Below are 27,346 nucleotides of genomic sequence, written 5' to 3'. Positions count from 1 at the left end.
GGGACATGGAGAGAGTAACGAAGATAAAAAAAAGAAGACTGTTTTGCCCTATCTCTAGTCAAAAACTCAATATAATAATAATAAAAAAGTCAGAACACGACAAGTCAGCGCCACGTCACCAGTGGTATGATGGTGGGTTTGACTTGGGGGCTAATAGCTTCTCCAATGATAATGTGGTCAGCTTCATACATGGAAGTGTGGGAAGACATCCTTTATCTTACATGACAAGCAAATTTCCTAAATATAAGGAATAAAAAAAAAATCTTCTCCAACCCACAATCGTTTTTATCAAGCTTTTTTGCAGTTATTATTCTCTTATATTTTTGTCATTAAAAATTATACAATATTTGATTTTTAACACTAAAAATAACCAAAGTTCTTTTGTTCATTAATTTACCGCGGAGATTTCCCGCCTATCTTGGCAAAAATAAATGTTGGCCACTGTTCAAACAGGTTAAAGTATGTCGTTCTATCAAGCATCATGAACCATGCTATCATTGAAGGTGCATATTTTTTATATTGACAGTCAATGGATACCTTATCATCATTTGGTATTTGTATTGATCAAACAAGATTATTTATTTTAGACTTTTCAAGGACTCAATTCCATTTAGAACGTGCTACCGCACATTTTGTTTCTGCAACTTGTATAATGGTTGAAAGATACTTCATGTAGTCCTAAAGTATGATCGACAATTATTCCAAACGGATTGTGATGATTTTTTTCTTTATGATTTAAAATAAGATCGGATATTATGATTCCCATTTAAAAACGGTTTTTAATCAATTATATTTATTTTTAATAAACAAAATGCTGATTAGGATACATAGATATCCTCTTGGTGAACCTCCAAAACAAGAGGTTGATTTAGAGGATGTCTATAGGAAAACATGCTACCTCGTCTCCGTATTAAAGGAAGAGGTTAGGATTGGAGAAAGATTTTAGGGAATATAGATGTGTATCCTACGTGGACGAAGATTTTTATCCCCACAAACATTCCATTGGAGAGTCTCTAAGAAGAATTGTGGTGTTTTTAGTGGGTATACTAGCTCCTAAATAGTTGGTCACGTCATTAGATTGTTTTTACAATTTAGTTATAAATAGAATCCCGTATGTGCCTTTCAAGTTATGGAAATCAAGCATTATTTTCTCAAGTTTCATACTCTTTCTATCTTTTACTTTGAGTTATGTAATTAGGAGTTAGCTTTTTAAAACCTGCACTTGGTATCAGAGCTTTGTGCTCGATCCTTAGTTTTTGCTGGTATTAGTCTTGCAGTTGTGGTGTTTAAAGAAAGGTTACAACGAAAGAATCAGCTCATCCCCACTTTCCACAGTTTAGAGGGAAAAATTATGATTGTAGAGCATCCGGATGAAGGTTTAGTTTGGTTTTCAGAACCTTACCGAGGTTGTTGAGGCTGGATTCTTCGATGTAAATGGTCTGGCAGTTGGCACAACTCTTTCTCAAACCCAGAAGGACGAATTGAGAGAGAGAAAAAAAAGACAAGAAAGCCTTGTACATCGTACACTAAGCCCTTGATGATGCAATCTTTGAAAAGATTGATGATGCTCAAACATCCATGAATGAATGAATTTGAATCCATTTCAGAATATTTTTTTCGAGTTCAAACTATTGTAAATCAATTAAGGAAAGTTTAAGCCGATTCTTGTGTTGTCGAGAAGATTATGTGATCATTAACAAAACCTTCTGATTATGTTATTGCTGCAATTGAAAAAGGTAAATATATGTCTGCTCTTACCATTGGTGGGTTGGAAGGTTCGTTATATGCTTATGAATTCAAGATGAAACAAAAAATATTGTAGGTACACATTTCATCTTCCGCCACGTGTCCACAAAGACACACGTGGAGGACATGCGGCTGAGAGCATCAAGATATGATATCACACGTGGACAGCCAAGAGACGCGCCTTGTCAAGATAGCGTCTCCACCCACCAGACCCAACGGTAGAGGATCGAGGAGACATAAACACTAGAACACTGCGAAGCACCGGAGGATAACCCAAGAGTCACTTTATCCTATCCCCAGAAAGATCTAAGATCTACGGCTGGGTATAGTCAGACTGACGCAGACAAGACAGGGGCAGAGGACAGCTGTCTACCGCGGACAGACATCTCAACTACCCACATTAAATACCCTCAAACAGCATACGTGTCAGTCAGCCTGTATTGGAAGCGCAGATAATACTGCGTATCCAGACAGAACACGCAGATGCAGCCGAGAACACGAAGACTTCTGCGTGAGTGGCACAAAACACAAGAGGATAAGGTTATAACGGGCTTCAGAAGTGGACCCCACGTAACCTCCCTATAAATACCCCTCTCCCCCAAGTGAAGAGGGGGGCGAAAAATATTGAGAGGATAATATGAGAGAGAGAGAGAGAAAGTGTAAGTGAAGTTCCTCCTGCTACGCAGGCTTATGTTGATCTCAAAGTCATTCGACTATTTCTGTAACCTTCATACATATAATGAAAAACCCAAACCCGCAGACAGAGAATCATATAAGTTAATCGCTTCGTCTATGTTCATGCATTTATACTTTATATGTTCAATTCGATACTTATGGTATATCATGTTCGTACATTTTATACTTCATCCATTATTTATCTTATTGTATGAGTTAAGAACAATGATTGTAGTTGATGAGACGAGGAAGAGTATTACAACTCTGAGTCAAGGATTCGACATAACCAATCCATTCCCCTCAGGCGCAGCTTATTTACTGTATTGTCATGAGTCTGCGCGCATTATTTGTGAATACTCATATGACATTGATCTCTGTGTTCACAATCTAGCGCTAGAAACAGGGATTTTCATCCCGGTAAAAGATTTATCTTCTCCTATGACTTGTTTCAGGCTTCGTTTTCTAAAAATAACGATGTATGGAACACTACAGTTTTTTCCGTTCATGATTTCAAAAACCAAAATTTTTAACAGATCCGCGTTTATCTAGGTAGATCTGATTCTTCATGCATTTTCTAAGTTTTCACATCTTTGAAAACCAAAATTATGAACAGATCCGCGTTTATCTAAGTAGATCTGATTTTTCATGCATTTTCTAAGTTTTCACATCTTTGAAAACCAAAATTATGAACAAATCCGCGTTTATCTAAGTAGGTCTGATTTTTCATGCATTTTCTAAGTTTTCACATCTTTGAAAACCAAAATTATGAACAGATCCACGTTTATCTAAGTAGATCTGATTTTTCATGCATTTTCTAAGTTTTCACGTCTTTGAAAATCAAAACTTCGAACAGATCTGCGGTCATCTACATAGATGGGTGCCTTTCGTATCTTCAAGATTCTACACCTTTGAGAACTCAAAACGCTAATAGATATCACGTGGGGCCCATTGTCTTCGTGATTTCTTCTCTCTCTTTCAGGAAAATATTAGAAGATGGAGAAAAGCAAAGATGTCGGGAAGGCAAAAGCTTCGTCAAAAGAGATGCCAAGGACAACCCCAATGGTAACTAGGAGTAAGCAGAGAGGTGAAAAGCTGAAGGCAGCGGATAGGGCGCAGGATAATGCAGAAAGTACGGCCCCCATCAATGCCAACATCATCACAGCAAACGCAGTAAGCCGCGGCAGCCAAAGCAGGAGCTTCAAGAGCTGGCGGATCCAAAGTTGGAGCTCCCAGAGTAACCAATGCTCAACTACAGGAACATCAGGAAGTCGTAGCAGAGTCAGGAATACAACAACCCCTCTATGGGATGCCCTTAACCAACGAACAGAACATACCTTTTCCGGCCAAGAAACCGCTTCTAATAGCAAGTCAACCCTCACAACAACCGTCGGGGTCCCAAGGTGCACGGTTAGATCCACTAGAACCAGTAATACAGATCGTGGATGAGGAACAAACCATAGCCGCTGATGAGCAATTGCGGGCAGGAACACCAAATCAAGGATCAAATCATTCCGCTCAGATGATGGCCGAGCTGGCAGAATTAAGGAAGAACCAGAAGGCATACGCAGATGTTGTGGCGATATTAACACAAGAGAACCAAACACTCAAGGAAAGAATCATTCATAGCGCAGAGGTAGAAAACCAATGCGACGAAGCTAACTCCAAGGCTGTAGCACCTAATCAAGATAGAAGAATGGTGATCGCAAACAACCCGCTTCCATTGAACCGAAGAGGAGCAAGGAGCAGCCAAAGATCATACCCTGATTACAATCCCGAGAACTCAGACTACTACGACGGTACCACCCTCCTAAGAGCAAAATCTACCATTCATGAAGAGCACTAGATCGCAATGGAAAATCTGCGTGCTGAGATGCTGGCAGAAATCAAGGAGCTAAAGACTAGGCAGGGAGGCGGAAGACTAGAGCAAGTGATGAAGGAAGCAAACACTACCCCACTGACGCCACACTTGTCCAGGGCTTCCATACCGCAAAAGTGTTCGGTTCCTGCTTTCGATTGCTATGACGGATCAACTGATCCTGCGGCTCATCTTCGATACTATAATCGAATGATGGCCCGTTGGGATAACGAAGACTCCATACTGTGCAGATACTTCCCATCAAGTTTAAAAGGGTCCGCGTTGTCATGGTTTGATAACTTGCCATCAAACTCCATCGACTCCTACGACCAACTCACGGAAAAATTTCTAGCAACATACATGTACAACAAGGTTGTCAATACCGGCATGGACAAACTATTCTCGCTGGAGATGAAATACAAAGAGACCATCAGAGAATATACTAATAGATGGCACAAGATTTGTCAAACTATTGGCAACGTAGATCCCGTGGTTAGTATCAACTGCTACAAATGGGGGATGGACAGGATGAGTCCTTTATTTGTCGAGATCCTAAAGAGCCATGGGTATGGTGAAACAACAGTCGCAATGGAAAACTAGACAAACTTAATTGAGGATTTGGTGTCTTTGTAATAGGATTATAAACATTAACAAAGATGTTCTTGCTAAAAAAAGAATTCAATTGCCAATAAAATTCGTTAATTTAACTGAGTAGCAAAATTACTGACTTTAGGATCTAAGATTCTTATGCCCTTTACTGAAGTACGCATTCTTACAACTCGAAAGCCCTTCCTTAAGTTGCATCAATCTCCCGTGGTCTATTATGCACTGCGATTTACATTAGCCGTAGTAGCGACCAGGAAAAGTGGAAATTTCTTGTGCACTGTAATCCCTGGAGCTTCTTGCATATCAATCTCTTCTTTTTTCATTCCAATGGGCATTTCCCAGTCAAACTGATGCAGAAGATTTGCAAGAACAAGCTCAATTACGACCAAAGCAAAGTTAATAGCAGGGAAACTCCTACGTCCAATCCCAAATGGTATCATCTCAAAGTCTTGCACTCCTTCAAAATCAATGTTATTAATCAATGAATCTTTCTGGTCGATACTCTTCTGGTTCATCCCAATACTTTGGGTCCATTGCTATGGCTTTTGCATTAAAGATAACCCTTGTTCCTGCCGGGATCTCGTATCCATTTATTGTGCAGTTATCTGTAGTTTCCCTTGGAACTAGTAATGGAACTGGAGCATGAAGCCGCAGCGTCTCTTTTACCAAAGATTTCAAGTAGTTTAGTTTGGGAAGATCAATTTCTTCTACCATGTCCTTATCGCCGAGGATGCTTCTCACTTCCTCCTGTGCTCTCTCCATCACTGTTGGGTTCTTGATTAGTTCTGTCATTGTCCACACCAGTGTCGAAGAAGACGTGTCCGTTCCAGCAGAGAACATGTCCTGCAGTTGATAGTAAAGCTCATGACAAGTTTAGTACACCAGTACTAACAACAATGAGGTAAAAGATAGATGAGCTATCATCACAAACCATGAGGAGTGCCTTGATTTGATCTCTACTAGACAAGATATGCTGATCAGGGTCATTTTGAAGCCGAAGCAGCACGTCAACAAAATCTTCGAATTCAGGGCAGGGCCTCTGGGGTTCGAGGTGTTCGTCTATTACACTCTCATAAAAACTGTCCAGTTCTTGAACATTTTCCTCTATTTTTGCATCTACTCCATCAAACTTGTGGATCCAACTCATCCATGGGAAGATATCTGCAGTCTTGGCCCCGGCTAGCATGTCAGTGGTTACTTGAAGAATACTGCGAAGCGTACCTCCGCCATGCCCGAATTTCCGACCAAAAGCAGATCGACAGATAACATCGTTTATGACACAAAACATCATTTCAGTTATGTTAATAGGAACCTTTGTAGCTGAAGCTTTGCGGATAAAATCCATGGCGATCGACACTTCTTCTTCCCTCACAGCTCTGAATGATGCAACTCTCTTTGGACTCAACAGTTCTAATATCGATATCTTCCCTCCAGTAATCACCATAAGGAGCAAATGTTATATCCTGGCACCCATACCAGATCTTATTTGCGGCATATAATGCCGCCCTGCCAGAAAATACAATATCATGACTTTTGCAGATTTCTTTTGCTATATCGGTAGATGAAATCACCAAAGTAGGAACCGAGCCTAACTGGAGGAACATCAGAGGTCCGTGTTTGTTAGAAAGCTTGAGAAGTGAACGAGATGTCAGGTCACCGCCAAGTTGGTGTAGATTTCCAATGATGGGAAGCTTTCTGGGACCCGGAGGTAATCTCCAAGGTTTGCTGTTCTTTCTTCTTTTCAGCAACACTAACAAATGCGTTGCTAAGACAAGTAGGAGGAGGATCATAAGCCAGAAAGCATCTGTCGTAGGTAGTTGGTCTTGAAATATGAACAAATACTTCATCATTTGCCGATCCATTTGATTTATTTTGTTGTTGAGAGATTGATTGATTAGCTGAGGATTCAATCTTGTTGAAATATCAATGAGCAGACTCCACTCATTAAAATTCCACAACAAAGTCAAAAGCTATCAATCGAGTCCAAAGGCGGCCAGGGGCAATATTGGGTGTACGTGGCATGTTGCATAAGTCCGACAACAACAGCTAAATAATCGACAAGATAAGGTTGGACTATCAATTTGATTGAATTTTTTTATTTAATGCACTAATCATCCATTATCAGTTGTTGACACATATATAATTGGCCAAATTTTGTCATTTCAAACAAAGACTTAAAATTTATCACCAACATGGATGGGAAAGAGTGTCAGCATCGAGAAGAAGAAACGGAAAGTGAAAATTTAGCAACAAAAAAAAGAATCCGGCAACTTTAGATCATGGCATCATATTAAAAATCACTGCTCTGTGACACAAAGACTGGGGAGATGTTTTCAACCCTGCTACACCCAGCGTAAAAATTCCCATGGTTCTCCCGTAGAATTCTTTTGGAATGCCATAGATCACAGCTCTGTGATGCAAGATTTGCGGTTTCAACTAGAAAATTGCCATTATGACCCAGAATTAGTCTAGTGAGCCAACATGTGTCATGTCTTTTTTTCTTTGGATTCACAGTATCTGTATTGTGATCCAAATTTTACATTGTGACCCGAATATATGCCACGCAACTCAAAATCTAACGACCGCCTATATTTTGCCATAAATCTCAGTTCGAATTTTAGAACTCAAACTAGGGGTTTACCAATGTTAGAAAGACCCATTTGACCCAAAATAATATCCCGCTTACGTGTCACATTGGTACTGGTTATTCACAATCAATCATGGACTCTACCTCGGGCCTCAAAGGGTTCAAGATAGCAGAAACGCTATAAAACTTAAAATGAAAAATACAATTCAATGTACCAATCCTAAGTATTAATAGTTCACAGCTCCAGATCGAAGGTTTAGATATAAGCCTAGTGGTGTCAAACTTTGGGGTTAAAAATCGGTGTCTCCTTGGCATTTTCTTGTTTACTACTCAGTTGAATAAGTCCATGGATAAGTTTTTCCATCAACTGTGTATGTAGTCATTATCTATCTGAAGCGTCTAGGTGTGGACCAAAAACTTGGTCCGAATGTGAACCAATCCCCTCCACCATTGAGAACTTTACGGGATGGGGTTTTAAGATTTGAGTAAGGCCTTCAAAAGAGCTTTGAATGGTTGGATTTCATTAGTCCACACTTGGACCATAAAATTTGGTCCATCTGTGGCTTTTCTGCTATATACAAGTGGTGTGTCAGCTTTTTAGCAATAATTCTGCTCATCCCACCAAAGTCAAACCTAGTGTCAAACCCATCGACTGATGATGTGTGGTTGAATTTTTTAGATTTTTTATTTTCTTGGTTTTCCGATGAGTTCCTCGTGTTTCGGTTTTTCTTTTTTCTCTTCTTTCGTTCGGTTCTAGAAGAAGATTTCTGGACAGTAGGGTTCCCATATTTTATTGCTCTCTTTCAAAGTTTGTGGCACAAAAAGAGACATGGTTTTTTATCCCCTTGGCTAACTTCAACTGTGAAGTCCCAAACCGTACCAAAGAGAAGTAATACATAGAAGAAAGTACCAGAAACCGAAAAAGAAAAGAGAAGTGTCGGGAGGAAAAGGATATAGTAATATTTAGGAGAGGTTTTAAAAAAGATGGAAGTAACCAGAGGAAAAGGTTTCTCCTTCATGTTATAAACACTGAGCCCTAATCTGAATTGAAAACCCATGATGAAGAAAAAATAACCAAGTTGTGAAAAATTTTGAATCAGTATTAAACCTCAGCTTACAAACTCAGATAAATTACGTTGTAGTAATCATCCTTCTTCATATTTAATATTTATCTCCTTCTTTTGATTCATGTCGTTTGATGGTAGGGGCATGGAGAGAGTAACGAAGGAAAAACAAATGTTTTGCCCTAACTATAGTCAAAAAGTCAATATAATAATAATAAAAAGTCATGACAAGACAAAATCAGCGCCACGTCATCAGTGGTACGATGATGGGTTTGACTTGGGGGGATAAGCAGAATTACTGTTTTTTTAGTGGGTGTATCAGCTCCTAAATAGTTGGTCAAGTCATTAGAGTTTTGTTACAATTTAGCTACAAATAGACGGTAAGTACCTTTCAAGTTATTGAAATCAAGCATTATTTTCTCAAGTTTCATAGTCTTTCTATCTTTTACTTTGAGTTATAATTAGGAGTTAGCTTTTTACTTCCTGCATTTGGTATCAGAGCTTTCAGCTCAATCCTTAGTTTTGATGGTATTAATCTTGCAGTTGTGGTGTTTGAAGAAAGGTTACAATGAAAGAACCAGTTTATCCCCATTTTCCGCAGTTTAGAGAGAAAAATTATGATTGGTAGAGCATCTGGATGAAGGTTTAGTTTGGTTTTCAGAAGCTTACTGAGGTTGTCGAGGATGAATTCTTCAATGTAAATGATCCTGCAGTTGGTAAAACTCTTTCTTAAACCCAGAAGGACGAATTGAGAAAGAAAAAAAGAAAGACAAGAAAGCCTTATACATCATACACTAAGCCCTTGATGACGCAATCATTGAAAATATTGATGATGCCAAAACATCTAATCAAGCATGGGAGATATTGTAGAAAGCTTTCAAATGCGATGAAAAAGTGAGAAGTGTAATGTTCCAAACCTTATGAGGTACGAGATGGTGAATTCTAGTCTTTATCCATGAATGAATCTGAATCCATTTCAGAATATTTTTCTCGAGTTCAAATTATTGTAAATCAATTAAGGAATAATAATAAAGTTTAAGTTATTCTCGTGTTGTCGAGAAGATTATGTGGTCACTAACAAAACCTTTTGGTTATGTTATTGCAGCAATCGAATAAGGTAAATATATGTCTACTCTTACCATTGATGGGTTGGAAGGTTCTTTATATGCTTATGAATTCAAGATGAAACAACAAAGACCGAGTTCGTTAGAACACGCTTTACAAAGCAAAGTTGTCATCACAGAGAAGGGAATCTCCAGCAAAGGCGTCTCTCCATGCAAGACATATAAATCCAATATTCAATATTATCTTTGCAGAATCAAATGACATTATCGATCTGAGTGAAGAGTGAAGTTGTCATAGAAAAATGTCGAACATGTTAACTATGTGAAGTTAGAAGTAAAGGAACATTTATTCCAATGTTGTTCTACTCGGGGATCGCATATGGATCGCCTGGAAGCCGATCCTCGATCCCAATCAAGTAACTCGCGATCCCCACACTTGAATTTTAGGACAGGTGTTCAATATTCTATGATAAAATATTGGAGAACACTGAACACCCTCAGCTATCGAAGAACAAATATTCAGTGAATATTCTATGTATTACTTCATATTAGAAAAAATAGTCCAGTTCATCGAATCTATCATAGTTGTGTTTACTATTTTGACCCTCCAACCGTGTTATAATAGATCAACCTTTTTTTAGGGATTTTTTCACTTATATAGAACTTTTTTGGCAGCTGTGTTGACAATTTTGGCCCTCCAACCGATTAAAATTTTGTACCTCCAACTGAGTTACCCAGGATCGAAACTCGGAACGAATCAATGATGACTAGGTGAGTCAACACTAAATACTCGACCCAAACGAGTACTGGAGGAACGTATGGCCTAGAGGCGATCCCCGAGTTACTCGCGAGTAACTTGGGTGACTCGGGCTGCATTGCCTCGACGAGCCTGCTCTGGCCCGATGCACCACAAAGTGTTACTTTGTTCTAGGACGACCACCCAACTTGCGTGTTGCACTATGATGGTGCGGCATTTTCAGGCCAATGCAGCCCATGTACTGCACCATAGTGGTGCGTTGTTAGCCCTAGACCAATGTTCCTCTTACTACGCAAAGTAAGCTTCATCTCAAACCAATGACGTATCTTTGAACATGCGCCATGTGAAAAATGCTGGTGTGACATATCTTCACAAAGTTATTAGGTGTTGAAGTATCTTACGAGATAAAACTGGGAGTCCGCGGAGTTGAGTAAGTTTGAGTTTTAGGGGGGTTGTTGTAGTTTTAAAACTCAAACTAGTGTTTTTGTGTTCGGCTGAATAAGTCCATGGAATAGTTTTTTCCAATGAACTAGTTTGTACGTAGTCATTATCTACTAGTAGTATATGTCAGTTTTCTTAGTCGGTGTATTGTCTGCTACTACCTCCGTCCCTAATTAGATGACCTAATTAAAATTTACTAGTAAATTTAGAAATGATTTATCTCTCAAACTATACAACGGATTTTCGTAAACTTTGTATCATCGGAAAGCATTTTGAAACACCTATCTAATGAATATAAATATGGCTATCAAATTTTACATATTTCTTATAATATTACTAATCTATCACTCCGCTTATTTATGATTTAAGTCATCTAATTAGGGACGGAGGGAGTATATAGTAAGACGCGTTATTATATTTTTTTTATTTTTATTTTTTACAATTCTAGCTGTAAATAGAGCCATGTGATTTGCTTTGAAGCCTTATTTTCTCAAATATTTTTTTGTAGTCTTGTTATCTTTTACTTTGCATTCTGCAATTAGGAGTTAGCTTTTTAATCTCTGCGCTCCCAAATTTGCAAGAAGACCTATTACATATATTGTACGATGGTTGCCAAAAAAAAAAAAAAAACTTTTTAATGAGATTTTCATCAAATATCAAAGACTTTTATCATAGAGGGAGCAAGGAGCTGAAAAATTCACACTAGCCAGTAGATTAGAATACAAACAACTAAAGGCATTCACGTGTTGAAACCCTAACTTAGTTCGTTTCCCCAAGGACAACAAAATTTATTCCCTTGAAAGAAAAAATCTATAGCCAAATTCCACTGTAGCTATCAGTCCAGTAGACAAATGAGGTAAAACCAAAGAAAAAATTCATATCTCAATTCTCTCGATGGAATCTTGCAGCAGCAACGTTTAACTAAAGTTGGACTTTTGTGAAATCATGAAAATGATTTGATGATGGCGTCTTTGAATAGACCATCCCTGCCACTGCAATCAAGGTTATGCAACACCACCCTCAATTTGGGTTAACACAATCGAGTATCAAACGTTACCGACAACCTGCAATGTCGGTTCTCCTAACAAACAAAATTACACACAAATTAAGCTCTGAAATTATCATAAATCGAGAAGAATAATCTTCTTGTTAATTCTGTAGAGTTGAGAAATGGTTTTGGATTTTATGAAAAATGTCAAATATATACGATTTTTGAGACTTGGAACTTGAACATAAACCAATAAGATTGCTGAGAAATATGACAGTTTTAAACAGGATCTTTTCACCCAAAAATGAGAAATGAAATCAGTACTTAATTTGATTTTCTAGGATAATTCAAAACCGTGGATGAGATTTTCATCCTGCACGGCTCCTAAATGATATTGACGTGTCACTGGTATTACCATTCAATAACTTTAACACCGTACTCCACTCCGGTGACATATACATACAGGGAAAATTTTCAACTCTAACTTTAACGTTGTACTGCAGTGACATCAATTTCTCCGATTCGGATTGGTTTGGTGGTGGGAGACTCTGTTCGGAATGGAATATCAAGAGTGCAACATCATAATCTTTTTTGCTAAAACAGTTCACTATTTTGAGACACTAAGAAATTTCAATGCTACAGCCTTTTTGATGTATTGACAATGGTGGAGAAATGGTCCTTCTTGGATTAATTAGCAACGCTTTTCTACCAACCTAATCTGAAAAGACTTCAATAAATAAAGACAAAGAAATTCAACAGTCATAAAAGGAAGTAACAGAAGAATTCTTGCTTTCTTAATTTCACAACCCCTTTTTTTCCTTTGTCCTACTTTACCAATTCTATACTCAAACTCTTTTCATTTGTGAATGCATATGATAAGATTATTTTCAAGGCAACCACCCACCTTTTCTACATACAAATCCAAAAAGAAGATAACAAAGAGTTCTTCTAGCATCATATGCACCTAACGTTTCTTGCACCATTGCTAGGCCTCATGCTACAGTGTTTGCAATCAATTACAAAATCCACACTGTCAAGATTGCCAAGTAGGGTTACAAAATCCCACATTGGAGCTGTATAGATGCATTGCACCTTGCAAAAGGAATTTGGTAACCCATGTAGCAGTCTTGGACAGCTGCAGCCACATTGGCTCGACTGTAGGATATCCTTGGAGATATGTTTAGGTTTATGGGTTCAAGTTGTTCCTTGCTTTTTACCATACAATGAGATAACACGAAAACATGAACTCAAAAAAGTCCCAAACTTTGTTGCTATAGAAAAGATGGTAACATTAAAAAATACATACATTAGCTTCTTCTTTTTTCCTTCATGTTATTGTGTTTTTACAGTCACAAATAAATGAATAAATATAACCTAAACACTACACTGACTGCAGTAATTAACTTGAGAAGATGTCCAGTAAAAAAAATCACAACCACTTCATTTCAAACTTGCAAAATACCATCAAAACTGTTTTCATCAGAAGAAGTAGAAATTCTATTCAACATCATCTCATTCTCATCGTCGTTAAAGTCAGAAACACTATCTTGTAATGTCATCAAAAGATGATCAGTACTAAAACCCATTGAAGGTTTTGATTTTGGAACAATGGGTACTTGAGTTTCACCAACAAGCATTTGCACAACTGATCTCATGGTAGGTCTAGAATGTTGGTCAGGATGTGAACAAACTAGTCCCACCAAAAGAATTTTCCGCATTTCTTCTATATCAAATTCAGTACCAAGTCTAAGATCAGCTGCACTCACCAGCCTTTCTTCTCTGTGTAAACTCCAAACCCAATCCACCAAATTACTACTGCCGCCGCCGCCACCATTTTTACCACCACCTACTACATTGTTGTTAGCTTCTTTCTGAATGGGTCTTCTACCTGTTGCAACTTCAAGAATTACAGCACCAAAACTAAAAACATCCGTCTTTTCGGTAGCTTTACCTGTTAAGAGATATTCAGGAGCCAAATACCCCATTGTGCCTGCAGTCACAGTTGCAACAGGCGATTTATCATGTTCAACCTGTCGCGCTAAACCGAAATCACCTAGTTTGCCATTAAACCCTTCATCAAGCATAATGTTACTAGTCTTAACATCTCTATGAATAACCTGGTTTTCGCATTCTTGGTGTAAATAAGCCAATGCAGATGCAACACCAATAAGAATTTTCCTTCTATGAACCCATTGCAACACAAATCTTGATTCAAACAATGCTTTATCTAAACTCCCATTAGCCATAAAATCATAAACAAGTAAGATTTCACCTTTCTCATGACACCATCCTTGAAGACTTAGAAGATTTCTGTGCCTTAATGTTCCGATTATCGATAACTCAGATAGAAATTCTTCTTTCCCTTGACCACCATTATGACTACATTTCTTCACAGCAACCAATTGTCCTGTCTCTGGAAGTATGCCTTTGTAAACAGTACCAAATGCACCATGACCAATAACTCTAACTGGACTAAATGTCCTGGTTGCCAATTTCAAGTCTTTGTAGCTAAATTCTCTGGGAGTTCTAATAATTTCTGATGTCAAATACTCGGATTTCTTCACTGATTTGAACTTTTTAGAGAAAACCCAGATGAAAACACCTGCAAATATCACAAAGACAAATGCACTTGCTGTTACTACACCTGCAACTGCACCAGGACCTTTTTTACATAGCTGGTTATGACAATTTGATGAAGATTCATGGCTTTCAGTATCTGAAGGAGGCAATGAAGGTGGTGTTGATGATGGATTAGAAGAATTCTCAATTGGTACATAAAAACTAGTCCTTGGTGGTGGTGGTGGTGCTGCTGCTGATGAAATTGCACCAACACCAGCACCGGGACCAGAGAGAGGAGCAGGACTAGAATTAGAATCAGATTTTCCATGGAATGAAGAAGAAAAACTCCACCAATCAATTGTATGAATCTCTGTACTTCCTTGAGTTGAAGCAGAAAAACCCACAAACATGAAATCATTGACATACTGGTCCAAATCAAGATGGAATGATAACAATGGATCAACTGGATGAAGAGTTGAATATGAAACAGAGATATTAAAAACTTTAGTTTCACCATCATATTCAATCCAAGCATTAATCAAATCCCCACTTTTAATATCAATATCAATAGAACTCAAATCACCAACTTGAGTAGAAACCAAATCATTTAGATCCAAACCCACATGATTCCCATTAATATCATTAAACTCGACATCCATTAACGTATCAAACTCAACTGCAACAAAAGAAGAAGAAACAGAGGAAGTAACAGTAGTAAAAGAAGAAATCCCAGAAATCTTCTCTTTATCTTGATTATTCAATAATCCAAGAAACCCACCAGCATCACCAATTGTTTGATCATCTGAAGACATCACAAAAGCTAATCCACCCCCAATTGAAGATGGGTTTAGATTCTTAACAGAGAATGTGAAGAATGATGAGAAAGTCAAAAAATTAGGTGTTTTTCCTGGTTCCTGTTTGAATCTAACTGGTTTACTGTAAAGAACTCTACCAGAACCAGAATTCGGAACAGGAAGATCAAGTGATAGACTAATTGTTCCATTGTTAAGATGTGCATCTCCTAATAACTTCAAACTTGTTAATGATAATGTACCAAAATCAAATACTGTACTTGAAGAATCACTCTTACTAGTACTACTAGTACCATGGACTAGAACTAAAGCTAGTAGTACTAGTAATTGAGGGATGAAGATAATGGGTTTCAACATTGTCAAATTCTTTGAGAACTCATTAGTTGCAGAGAGATGATGAGCTCAAGGAATTACAGAGAGAGAGAAATGAATGATGATGGAGATGAAGAGGAAGAGGATGGAAAAAGGATCCGAAGCAGCAGAGTGATGAAGACAGGTGGTGGGTTGATGACACGTGTCCATTCTAACGGTTAAATCTTTGGAGAGAGAAAGAATAGATAGATAGATAGATAAGAAAAACTCTTTGTTTGGAGTCAGAGAGATAGAGATAGAGAGAGTGAGAATGAATTAAGAATGAGAAAATGCGAAGTTTGATACACGTGAGTTTAGTCAGCAGCAACAATGGGAGAAGAAGAGAAAGTGAGAAAGTGCTAATGTAAGTAATGACTTATTAGTTTGTTTTTGTTTTTCACTAATAATTGAGCGAGGAGCTTCGTTAGTAACGTTTGGCAACTAGAAGTAGAAGTGTTTGTGTTATTCCGGAAACATTAATAGGTTTTAGAAGAAGTCGGAAATAAAAATTTGAGGAACTATTTTAAAATGTTTGGCAACTTAACCAGAGGTGTTTCGGCTGTTCCAAAGACGGTAATAATTTTCAGAAGTAGTGTTTTGGCATCTCAAATTTGACAACCTGAAGAAGAAGAAGTGTTTCGGCTGTTCCAGAAATAGGAATAGTTTTCAGATATCGGAAGAGGGATCTTATTAGTGTGTTTGGCAACTTAATCAGAGTGCTTTGGTTGTTCCAGAAACAGAAGTAGTTTCCAAGAGTCAGAAATAAAAATTTACGTTTTCAAAAATTAGAAATGAAATTTTGCTTCACACGTAATTATTTTATTTGTAGAAGTCATTTTGAACATGGTGCATAAAATGGATGGTTGGGGGTATATGAGGTTCTAAACTTGAGCATAATTGGAGTGTAAAAACAGCTCATTAAGGATATGAATTGCGCCAAATGAGTACATATATGGCTGTAAGAAGAGCAACAGCACATAATCTCAAGTGTACGAGTATGATGATGATGATGATGAGTAGTAGTAGTAGTGTAATGTTGCGAGTTGGTAGTAGTGGTGGTGGGTGCTTGTAGTATACTCAGAGTGTGCTTTACGCATACAATTGTCCTCCGGCCCTATAGACTAGGCCCCTCAATGTGTTTCATTTCATTCATTCACGAATCATTCGTGGATAACTTGGTTGTTTATTTATTTATTCAATTCAAGTTCCTCTTCTTTTATTTAGGTCGGCTGTGTTGGTGGCTTTTCTTTTTTGTGTGTGTGTGTCACTTTAAGTGTCTCTTCATCCTCTTCCTTTCTCTAGGATCACGTGGTCGTGAGGACTTTCATATTCCTCCTCCTTTGCTTCGTATTTTTTCTCCAAACTTTACAGTAAATTTCATGTCAGGATCGGAGGTAAAAAAAAAATCACATACTTGCCGACCCGGAACATAAAATAATCATTCAAATCAGGCCTCAAATCATATGACATGACATTTTCTATTACTTAAAATATTCAAAGCTTAAGCAAATTGAATACAAAGTTGGTTTCGGACGTGAAATTACACCATGTTTGTTTACTCCGGACTCATCTAAATCTTCTGAATCTGAGTGAAATCACCTGACTCATCTGGATCTGACTCGATACGTTTGTTTTGAGTCAGATCTGACTCATTTGACTCAAAAATATGTGAGTCAGGAGTTTGATCTCATGAGTCAGGAATATTTTGTTACCTGACTCAAATGGGTCCGATTCAGGGGTTATGTATGAGTCAGAGGTCGAATCAGATCTGACTCAAAATGAAAAACAAACGGTCTGACTGCTGACTCGGTCCGAATTATGAGTTATCTCCGGTCCAAACGCCGAGTCAGCTGCAAACAAATGGGTTGTTAGTTTCAGACCAAGTCGTGCAATGTAACTAGCATACATTCTACTTGTAGTGCTGCTGATCGGTATTATCGTAAATGACAGACCTCTGTAGGCGTCTAGGCGATGATGACGCCTCGGCTGATAATATTCAATTGAGAGATCAGAGAGGCAGATAAGTTGTAAAATATAAAAAGAAAAAATTGTTACAGTCTTGCAGACCGACAATTAAACCTCCTTTTTCATTCTGGATTCTGGAACAGTAAATAACCACTATTTAAAACAAGTCGGACAGCAGCAGCCACCAACTCTTGTAAGTTTTTATTTATTTTCTCCATCTCATCATCCCAGATTCCCACTGAATCTGAGTCCACTTACTTGACCATCTCTCTCAACTTCTCTTCAGAATCAGGTATATAGTTATTAAGGCTATACTTTTCCCGTTTGCAGTTCCACCAACTAACACTACATCTCTTTCCTGTGTGCATTACCTTTTGCAACGGTTACCTGTAACTGATAGTATTTTGCTTCAGAAAATATCCTGGGAGATATCCACTGTTTAGAATGGAATCTATAGAGAGAGAGGTCAGATTCAACACTATCCAAGCTCACAGGTTGGTGGTGCGCTGGTGGTCGTAGTGGTACCATAACTGGTGGGGACTCATCATCTGTTCTCCCCAGTCATGCGCCCATCAATCTATCCATGATCCATCCACATTCTACAGTAAGGTGAGAGTGATCTGGCTGTGTGGATGCACATGCTGACTGACTGACTGGCTCAATGCACAACAGTGAAAATGATAAAACAAAGCACAGAGAATACTCTCTCTGTCTCTTCATCTTCTTTGAGTTCAATCCACATAAACAGAAGATCAGAGAGTGAAAATGCTAAAATTATTAAATAACTCAGGGAATAGACATACAAAGCACTCCTTTTAAGCAAACACTTCTTTCTTTTTCCTCTCCCAAACTTCTTCCTCCTGTAGTTTTTTTTTCCATCATATCACCTTCATAATCTACAAGATACAACAAATATTGCATATACTGACTAGTACAAGCACTTTCAGACAAAAGAATGGACTTCCCATTTTTTGAAGGTTACAAAAAACACTAATATACAAGAGTCGCGCGAGTATATACCCGTTGTCGAGCAACATGATGCCTCACCACGGCCATCCAACCCCACCAGACCCAAAAACCATACTACTGAAAAAATTTCTAATCCCAATTGATGATCATGACGATCATCTTTCAAGATGCCCTATCACTGTTTCAGCGTTTCTCCCCCTACTACCTGCCTATGTCCCCTCCTCTCCAACACGGATCCTCTTCTCTCATCATCATCACACTCCCAACCTGCCCACCATATCGTTCTGCAGTGGAGGCTGCGTAATGCATTTTTATGGCCGCAACGGGATCTGAAACCCCTCTCACAAGGATCCCACCACCACCCATCACGTTCAACATTCCCACCACACCTCTCCCTTGAATTTGCTGCTGCTGCAGGTTTTCACACCCATTTGGTTTCTGTAACTGGGGGAACATATCATTTCGTTGCTTCATCACATCCTTGGAACCATCATGGCTTCTGTACACCTTATGATAATCTGCCAAACCCCTACTACTACTATTATTATTACTACTGCTACTATTGTTATGATGATTACTAGCACTACTAACGACATCCTTTGTAGGATAAACTGATACACATCCCAAATTCCGGTCCTTACTCTTCAACATTGTCTGCTGCTGCTTATCAATGCATGAAGATGTGGTAGAGAAATCACTAAATGCTACTGTCGGATATTTTGAAAACAAAATGGCAGAATCAGGTGGTATAGACGGAAGTCCCATCTGTATTTTGTTACCATCCCAGAAACCGTAACTCTGCATAGGGTATTCACTAGCTCCATAATGATTGCCTGCTGCATCATGCTTCAACGGCGAAGGAACTCCTTCATTCGCATGATCATTGATGAGCTTCAAGTTGGATGATGACTTGCTACTGCTCAATTTAGGGGTTTCAATCTTACTGTCAGTCAGCTGATTTGTAGTCAGTGGAGATGACAGTGGAACAGGCGAAGGATGGCTAAGAATCTGGCCAAAAAGTTTCACATCACCATTCCTACGAGAATGCTCTTCTGTATCAGAACTACTACGAGAACGAGATCTTGACCTTTGCTCATGACCGCCCCTAACAAGAAGTGGCATCTCAGACAACAACCTTGGGGCCTTTAAAGCATCGCCTGTATCATGATAAAGACCATGTAAAATCTGGTTAGACTCAGCAGCCCCATTGATCTCTTTCTTATTCAGTACCTTGAGTGGGTATCCTCTGAGAATCTGGGAGGACTCAACCTGGTTCAGTGTGCCATTTCCTAATAACTGTGGCTGATAAGCATCAACATTTTCAGATCTCTGACGCTTCCTGTTCTCGAAATTAAGTGTGGACGACGGCGTAGACTTCCCAAGATGGCCCTCACAATGAGCAGAAGCGGAATCCCTCGGGCACAAATTTGCTGAGATAGACGGAAAATTCTCCTTCTGCTGCCAAAACATGACCGGAGGGGCCTGCCCAGAAGAAATCAGATCTCGAGAATTCTCGCTATGGTAGTTGGGAGTCGGACATATGCCTGGGGTGAGAATTCCGTTTATCTTGGATTCTGGTACACTGCTATACGCACTACTTCTATTGCTTTTAATATCTACACCAGCATCCTTCACATATTGACCATCTCTGCCACCATTATGCAACTTTATGGATGATTCTGCAGTTATCTCAGCAGATACCACAGGGATGACCTTGAGTTGTTCTGCTGGTGCTCCACCGCATGCAGTATCATCATGTAGAGAAACAGGCTGACTAACTCCAAGTTCTTTTACAGTTTCAGTTTCAGTTTCAGCAGTAAAACTAGCACCTTCGTGGGCTTGAACAGGAAACTCACAACTTATTGTAGCTTCTTTCACCACTCCATTGCACTGCACAATCTTCTCGGTTGCCATAACTTTTCCTTCTGGCGTGACCATAGCCTGAAAATCATCTGGAACTTCCCTCCTAGGGTCACTATCCCCGTAATCTGATTGCTCCGTGTCACATAATTTGTGATGTTCAGCAAGAGTATGAGTGGTCTTATCACGCTCTAATGCTTTATCATCGGTGTTTGCCACAGACAGCGGTAAGTCCACATCCATCTTTGTACAGGACTGAGTGCTGCATATTGCAGACTCAATTTCCATACCACAAGCATCTTCTGTGTCACTTCTTCCTCCATTATCATCACTAAGTAGCGTCCCTGCATTGTCCGACCCAGGCTGAATTAAATCCAGCCCAAGAGACTTCCGAGCCTTACTGAAGAATATTCTGCACTGATCCCTTGATTTAGTTCTAACACACTTGGAGATCTTCGAAAAATTCTTATTGTAAGACCTAAAGGCCCTAATAAAAACCAACTTCTCTTCATCTGTCCAATCCACAGAATCAAATTCCCCACAGCTTTCATCTGAACAGGCTTCTTGACAATCAATTTTCTGCATGACCTCAGGAGTAAGAGAGCAATCATCAGCTACCAAATTCCTCCTTCGGAACTTCCAGTCCTGACAACCCTCTACGTGGTCAATGGAACTTGTGATACAAGAACTCACTGCTTCAGAAGACAAAGCACCACAGATGCCAGCCAAAACATCTGCAGCTACAACTTCCCTCTCATTCCCCAACATGTCTGAAGTGCTCGACTTGCTAACCGCAGCAAAATCAGAGGATGATGACGCTTTATATTCACAATGTCGTAACAAGAATGGCCTACCCACACTGGACTGTTGAGTCTTCTCACTGTCATCAGCATGAGATGCCTTCATTGAAGTTGCTCCCAACACATCAAGAGACACTGCATTTGCTTCACGATTCCACTTCTGACCTGATGTCATAAGGTACGTATTTGGAAGATTTCCCACTTGCTTTCTAGAATCCATCTTTTTCCTTATTTTTTCAAAACTTTCTGACTTATGGTTCTTGTAGTAGAACTCAACGCAATCAGCCGTAGTCTTGTGAGTAAGATAGGAAGCAATTCTATTGAAGTCCTTCCCAAAAGCAGCAAGCTTCTCCAAAAATACTTCCTTCTCTTCGGGGGTCCATGGGTTGACCATAAGCCTTTCTTTCTCAACAGAAAGAGGATCCTCAACTAAGCCATTATTTGAAACAAACATTGAGGATTTCCTTTGCTTCTCATCCAAAATTAACGCTGGCATCTTCAGACTAGATCGATGAACCTTCACTCGAGAATCTGACAAAAGTTTGCTGGTAAAATCAACGATATTTGCAGTCGGAACTAAAGTCGAATTACCTGATGCAGAGTAGAAACATCTTAGAAACAAAGCAATCCAACTATTTAAAAATAAAGATGCAAAAGCTTAATTTAAAAAGAGAGAGAGAGAGAGAGAGAGAGAGAAAGTAGCATAATCACGTACAATTATGGAAAATCACAGGGCAGTAAAAAAAAGCTTTATACAATAGCAAGCATGAAGAAAGCTCATACCAGGAGAAGTGAAACGAGACCGGATGGATGACCGATGCTTCTGTTGCCCATTGTGTAAAAATTTCAAACTGGATTCCACTCGCTTCTGTGACTTCAATTTACACTTCCTCACCGAAAGCAAAAGCATGTCTTCTTTCCACATGTGTTGAAGTGCCCTGTATTTGAGAGTCAGGGCTCTCTCTTTGAATCGCTGTAAACGCATTCTCGCCCTGACCTTTTCTTTGAGGATCACATTGTTCTGCGGGCATGAATCAAGATTCACTTCCCGTTTCTCAAGTTCAGGTCCATCAGCAGGCAATAAATTAGTAAATACCTCACAAGCATTTCTTGCAGAATCCTTATTAGCTGCCAAAATTGCTTCAACTAATTGCTCATGATCGTAGTTATGTCCAACCAACTCAGAGGAAGCATCACAGAAGGTACTCATTTCATTTACTGATTTAGTATCACCTATACAGAGTTCATCCTTGGACTTCTTCTCAGTGGAAGGCAAATTATTTTTCTCAGGCGACCTGCAACTTAATTCTTCAACAAGAGCAATAAGGTCTGCTTTCCCTGTAGAATGTTCAACAAACTTTGATGTAGCAGATCCTGGACTGTCAATCTCATCCTCTACTTCAGCATGACTTTCTCTCATAATATCATCACATAAGGTCTTTTCTGAGTGCAAATCATCTGAGGATACAACTTGCAATGGAGCAGGCTTCAGCAAAACTTTAGAATCTGCACCAACTACTTCAAAAGATTTTAATCCAGAATTTAGCTGCACCGCATCAGTTGTGTCTGGACTAACACTGACTGTATCAGGTTCAGAATTCAATTGCTTGAGTTCATTTTCAAACTTATCAATTTCTCCTTCTGTCTTTTCTACTGCTTTCAAAAATTCACTCTTTAGCAAAAGCAACTTATTCATGGCAGTAGACCTCAAATAGTTGGAATCCCCGGAGTTTACGTCTTCTGGTTGCGTCAGATCACTAAGCAGAGAGTTCAAGTTTAAAGGCAGAGTAAGCTCTAGATGCTGTAGATTTACTGAAAACCCCTCCACAAAATTCAGAAATCCACAACTCGGTGAACCTCTTGAACTACTTGTCTGATTATCATTTCTTTCACAACTGAGGAGATGCTTATCCTCGGGACCTGTTAACAAATGCCCACAATTGCTAATCAGAAACACAGTGTGACAATCAGAAACCTAACATTGTTATATCATACAGGACATATTCGAAGTACTACAAATTATTGACCCAGAAGATACAGTAGTGTCAATATGATGCAATAACCTTATGAACGAGAAAATATCCAGAAGAAAGAACCTTTATATTATTAACCAGAAAGCCTACAACCATATATCACATACAGATTTCCACCAGGTACAACAAACTAATTCTGCTAACAGACAAATTAAAATAGCACAAACACATGACAAAAGTCGCTAAAGATATAATATATATAGTTTACCAGCATCAAAGACACTGTTAGCAGATAAAATTGTTGAAGAGAAGGCAACAGGGGGGACAACCAAGCAGGACCATAACCGGGAAGGAAAAAGAAAGGACAGGGAAAGCATTCCAAACTTCAAAACTCATGATACAAACACCAAATGAGTAAGGGAAGGGGAAAAATGAACTATCCTATACATCTTTCCTGTAATATATCTACAAGCAAAACATAATGAAATCTGCATCACCCAAAGCCCGTTATAAATTAAAAGTCACTTCCAGCTGTTGTATTTGTAGGTGTTTTCTTGACAGGAGCAAAAGAAACTTAAAGACAAAGACTGAAAATAGAGATCGATGACATTTTAGAAGAATGTCATATCAATGGTAAAGCATCACCTATCAACAACCTAAAATGGATACTTTGACACAATGGCTCAACATTCACACACAAGGAACGCAACATGTAAATACCAGGTGTCCAATAAAATTAGAAAGTAAACCATGTCATACAATAGTGACATGGGGACACATATTGGAGTAGTTCTCAGCAAATGCATTGCTTAAAAGCTAGGCAGAAGCCACAAATTGAAACTAAAGAAACAGGTTCAAATATTTCGGATAAAATGTCATTAATAGCGAATATGGCTGAGTTCATCTATGCAACAAACATGGGTCCACAGAATAGAAAAAAAGCGTTCCTTGAAGCCTTTTGAAAATTTGTCTTACAAAAAAAATTGAAGGTATAATCGTACTGGATGGGACTTAACCACAGACTATGGAACCCTACTTTAAGATGTAATGAGGAAGTTAAACTGTTAGCCTGTTTGATATTGATCACAAATACAACTCCTACATGTTGTTCATATCAAATATGCCACAAGCCCACAACACTCTTTCACAAGCCAAACGACCAGGAACACTAAGGCTTAGACCAATGATGTATTTGGTTGGATATCACACGCCCAGCTTGCCATAAAAAACAAGGGTACAGGAAGCTACATGTGATAATAGGATGCCACCACAGAATCCTTAATGAATAGCGTGTGAAAATAGTAAGTTAGATAGATTTAGTGAAGTCGCTGAGCAAAATATAATGCATACTTAGTTGGTTCAACGGTTCAGCGGATTACTAGAGTGGTTCAATTTGGCATAGACAAACAGCACCTTCATATGATAGCTTCATATAATACAAAAGGATTCACTCCTGGAAGACAACAAATGATCATCGGTGACAACCAATATACAATGGAAATAAACAACATTCTCTAGCTGACGAGTGAAAGGCCCGACTTCCATGTATAATGAAACCAAAGTTGTTCAACATGAGTGCGTGATAAAGTATATATTTCCAATTTAGAAGGATATTCATGGGACATAGAAACTAATATCACCCAAAAAAAGATCTACAAAACCTTGTTCAGGGCTCAGTCACCAAACATGGTCAATAAGTTATAGGAAGAACAAATAAGCTCTTATGTCTAAAATGCAAGTGTAAACTGTGTTAATACTTTCTCAGAGACAGTAAAACATACCTTGGGAAGAGCTGCAAGCAAATGAAGATGGTGTTGGAGGAGATGAACATTCTGACAAGCCTGTGAGTCTAGGGCTCGTATCAGAGCTTGTTATTACTATGGTTGGAGTGGGTTTTTTGCTATTTGCGTTCTCATCAGGCTTCTCACCAGATTTTGCATTCTCGTCAGGCTTCTCAGCAGATTTCTCAACAGGATTCTCATCAGGCAACTCCTTGGGCAAGTCTTTTAGACTTGAAGCATCTTCAAGAACAAGCTCTTGCTCAGACTGTGTTCCAGTAGACCTCCGCACTTCCTGCAGAGAAGGAAAGAGGAGATAAAAGATGAGTACCCAACATATATATAAGTTAATATATGCAAAAAAAGCAAAGACTAGAGACTAATTTCTTTTTGGTCAACAAATAGAATTGATTAAGCTGTTTGCTTACATTGAATTCCTTCTCAACAGGCTTCTCATCAGTTTTCTCGACAGGTTCTTCAACAGAGTTCTCCACAAGCTTTTCTACGGGTTTCTCAACAAACTTCTCCACAAATTTTTCAACAAACTTCTCTGCAGGTTTTTCAACAGACTTCTCCACAAGTTTTTCAACAGGTTGTTGAACAGGGTTTTCAGCAGGCTTCCGTTCAGGGACTTCAACTTTCTGTTTCTCATACTTGGCCAACCCTTGCCCCCATCCAAGACGTGGTTTCTTCCTTGGACATGTTTCATCGTTCAAAGAAGTTGGTAAATCACCAGATGTCTCCACTGAAGGAGAGCGAAGTGGAGTCACTCTTCCAGGATGCAACTCAGTCTTACCTTCATCTGAATCTGTTCGGATACTCCTTGAGCTACTTGAATGGCTGAAACCCGAACCTCTGGAAGATAAGCTGCTAGAACGATTCCATTTCGAACGTTTCCACGGGATCGATCCTCCCAAAGAATGGTCTCTCTCATATCTGTGGCCTGTTCCCAAGGCATCCAAACCACCCATCTTATCATGCTCATCTCTGAAGGGATGTGGATCCAAGAGAGTATTTTCAGCATCAGAATGATGATGAGATGTCATAATATCACTGACTGACCTTTGAGTAGTTAAATCATGGTGCCGTCCAAAAGGGTTAAACGAGACATCGACTCCAGATTCCCGCGGATGTCCTCTCCACTCTCGTGGACTCCCATGGATGATAGATCCTCTTACTTCTCGGCTGCTTCTTCCATACTTGGACTCTCCCCCACGAGAACTAAAAGATCTGAAACTACTCTCATCTTCCACCATCCTCTCACTAGACCTTGATGGTGTACATCCATAACCAGATTCCTCGGGAAAAATTTGATATCCACCTTGCTTACCATGAGCTTCACCACAGGACAAAAACAAAAAAAAGGTCAAAAATCAACAACAAATTAAACAAAGCCAAATTTCATAACAATCTCTAGAAAGCACAAACCAAACCAAAAACATGTATTCCTACACAAACCCAGATCTCTAACAGTAAGAAGAAGAACAAAAGTCAAAAACCAGATTTTCAATTAACAGTTGGTTTCAGTAGTTTTCAATAGCAGGGGCAGATCCAGCTAAACCCATGAGAGTCAACAACCTCAACTGCCGCCGCCCATCAAATTTCAGTTAAATTTGAAACCCTAATTTCTCAGAGAGGAAAAAAAACCCAGAAAAATTTATCAAAGAAATTATCAAACAAACATACCTAATGGTCTTCGAAAATCCTCGTTACCACCTCCCCATCGAGTAAAATCCCCACCTCTATGTCCTCCAACTCCTCCCAAATAAGGGTCACCTCCTCCGCCTCTCCATCTTGAATTTACAGAATCCAATCTATCATACTTCTTCTCTTTGAAGAAATCTTTTCGATCCCAAGTTGAGGGTTCCGGCGGCATGAAATATAAATTACCTCTATAACATGGGGCAACACAATTACTTGTTCTTCGTCAACGCCCCAATAACATTAAGTTATATACTATGAACCCTAAATTAAAATCTCTGCCCACACCTTTAAATAACACCTTCAAGGTTTCTAATCCCAGATCCAGACTACTGTTAAACCTTTTTTGTGCCCTAAACAAGATAAATATGAGAGAATAAATTAAGGAAACAAAAACCAAAAAAAAAAAACCTAATAAATTCTTCAATCACGGGCTGCTTCTGGTGGTGGTGGTGGTGGTGGTGGTGGTGATATCACGGCGGCATTAATCAGAAAATTCAATCTTCTTCGTCTTCTTTGTGGCCGCTGCATAAATTATCCCTCCTCTTTCTGTTCTCTGCCTTTTTTTTTATTTTCTATATCTCTCTCTCTCTACTCTATCTTTCTTATTCTCTTTCTTTTTTCTTTTTCTTTAATTAAATTTCCCCCTTTCTTTTTGATTTACGGTTATGTCCTTTGCTTTCTTCGTAAATTACAAGGTGCTCACTTTCGGAGCTGTGATTACGTTCATACCCTTGTTTTTGTTGACTGTGGTTATTGTGGTCACGGGACAGTATGACCCAATTCTGGATTGCG

At 38.9% G+C, this 27,346-nt stretch overlaps 2 protein-coding genes and 1 pseudogene across 2 annotated transcripts; all 3 read right to left on the bottom strand.

The window, feature by feature from the left end:
• Nucleotides 1–4,874: 4,874 nt before the first annotated feature.
• Nucleotides 4,875–6,886, bottom strand: LOC113310464 (annotated as a pseudogene).
• Nucleotides 6,887–13,025: 6,139 nt separating this feature from the next.
• Nucleotides 13,026–15,822, bottom strand: LOC113310858 (L-type lectin-domain containing receptor kinase VIII.1-like). Its single transcript, XM_026559661.1, has one exon. The coding sequence runs from the start codon at nt 15,509–15,511 to the stop codon at nt 13,229–13,231; it is 2,283 nt and encodes a 760-aa protein (XP_026415446.1). The 5' UTR covers nt 15,512–15,822; the 3' UTR covers nt 13,026–13,228.
• Nucleotides 15,823–18,224: 2,402 nt separating this feature from the next.
• On the bottom strand, nt 18,225–27,137 carry LOC113310857. Its single transcript, XM_026559660.1, has 5 exons — nt 26,537–27,137; nt 25,279–26,186; nt 24,854–25,145; nt 21,883–23,019; nt 18,225–21,690 (listed from the first exon to the last, which is right to left on the bottom strand). Exons 1-5 carry the CDS (start codon nt 26,724–26,726, stop codon nt 18,641–18,643), a joined length of 5,577 nt encoding a protein of 1,858 aa, XP_026415445.1. The 5' UTR covers nt 26,727–27,137; the 3' UTR covers nt 18,225–18,640.
• Nucleotides 27,138–27,346: the final 209 nt, after the last annotated feature.

This window comes from Papaver somniferum, chromosome 9 (assembly GCF_003573695.1).
Source record: "Papaver somniferum cultivar HN1 chromosome 9, ASM357369v1, whole genome shotgun sequence".
Classification (NCBI taxonomy): Eukaryota; Viridiplantae; Streptophyta; class Magnoliopsida; order Ranunculales; family Papaveraceae; genus Papaver; species Papaver somniferum.
Note: the sequence above shows the minus strand (reverse complement) of the source record. Positions and strands in the feature narration are given on the sequence as shown.

What these genes read in the sequence shown, in the direction of transcription:
- LOC113310858 (XM_026559661.1), bottom strand. Translation starts at nt 15,511, where the DNA reads ATGTTGAAACCCATTATCTTCATCCCTCAATTACTAGTACTACTAGCT.
- LOC113310857 (XM_026559660.1), bottom strand. Translation starts at nt 26,726, where the DNA reads ATGCCGCCGGAACCCTCAACTTGGGATCGAAAAGATTTCTTCAAAGAG. An exon ending in CTGTTGAGAAGGAATTCAAT is followed by an intron (nt 25,146 to 25,278) that starts GTAAGCAAACAG and finishes CCTTCTCTGCAG; the next exon opens with GAAGTGCGGAGGTCTACTGG. An exon ending in TGCTTGCAGCTCTTCCCAAG is followed by an intron (nt 23,020 to 24,853) that starts GTATGTTTTACT and finishes ATTTGTTAACAG; the next exon opens with GTCCCGAGGATAAGCATCTC.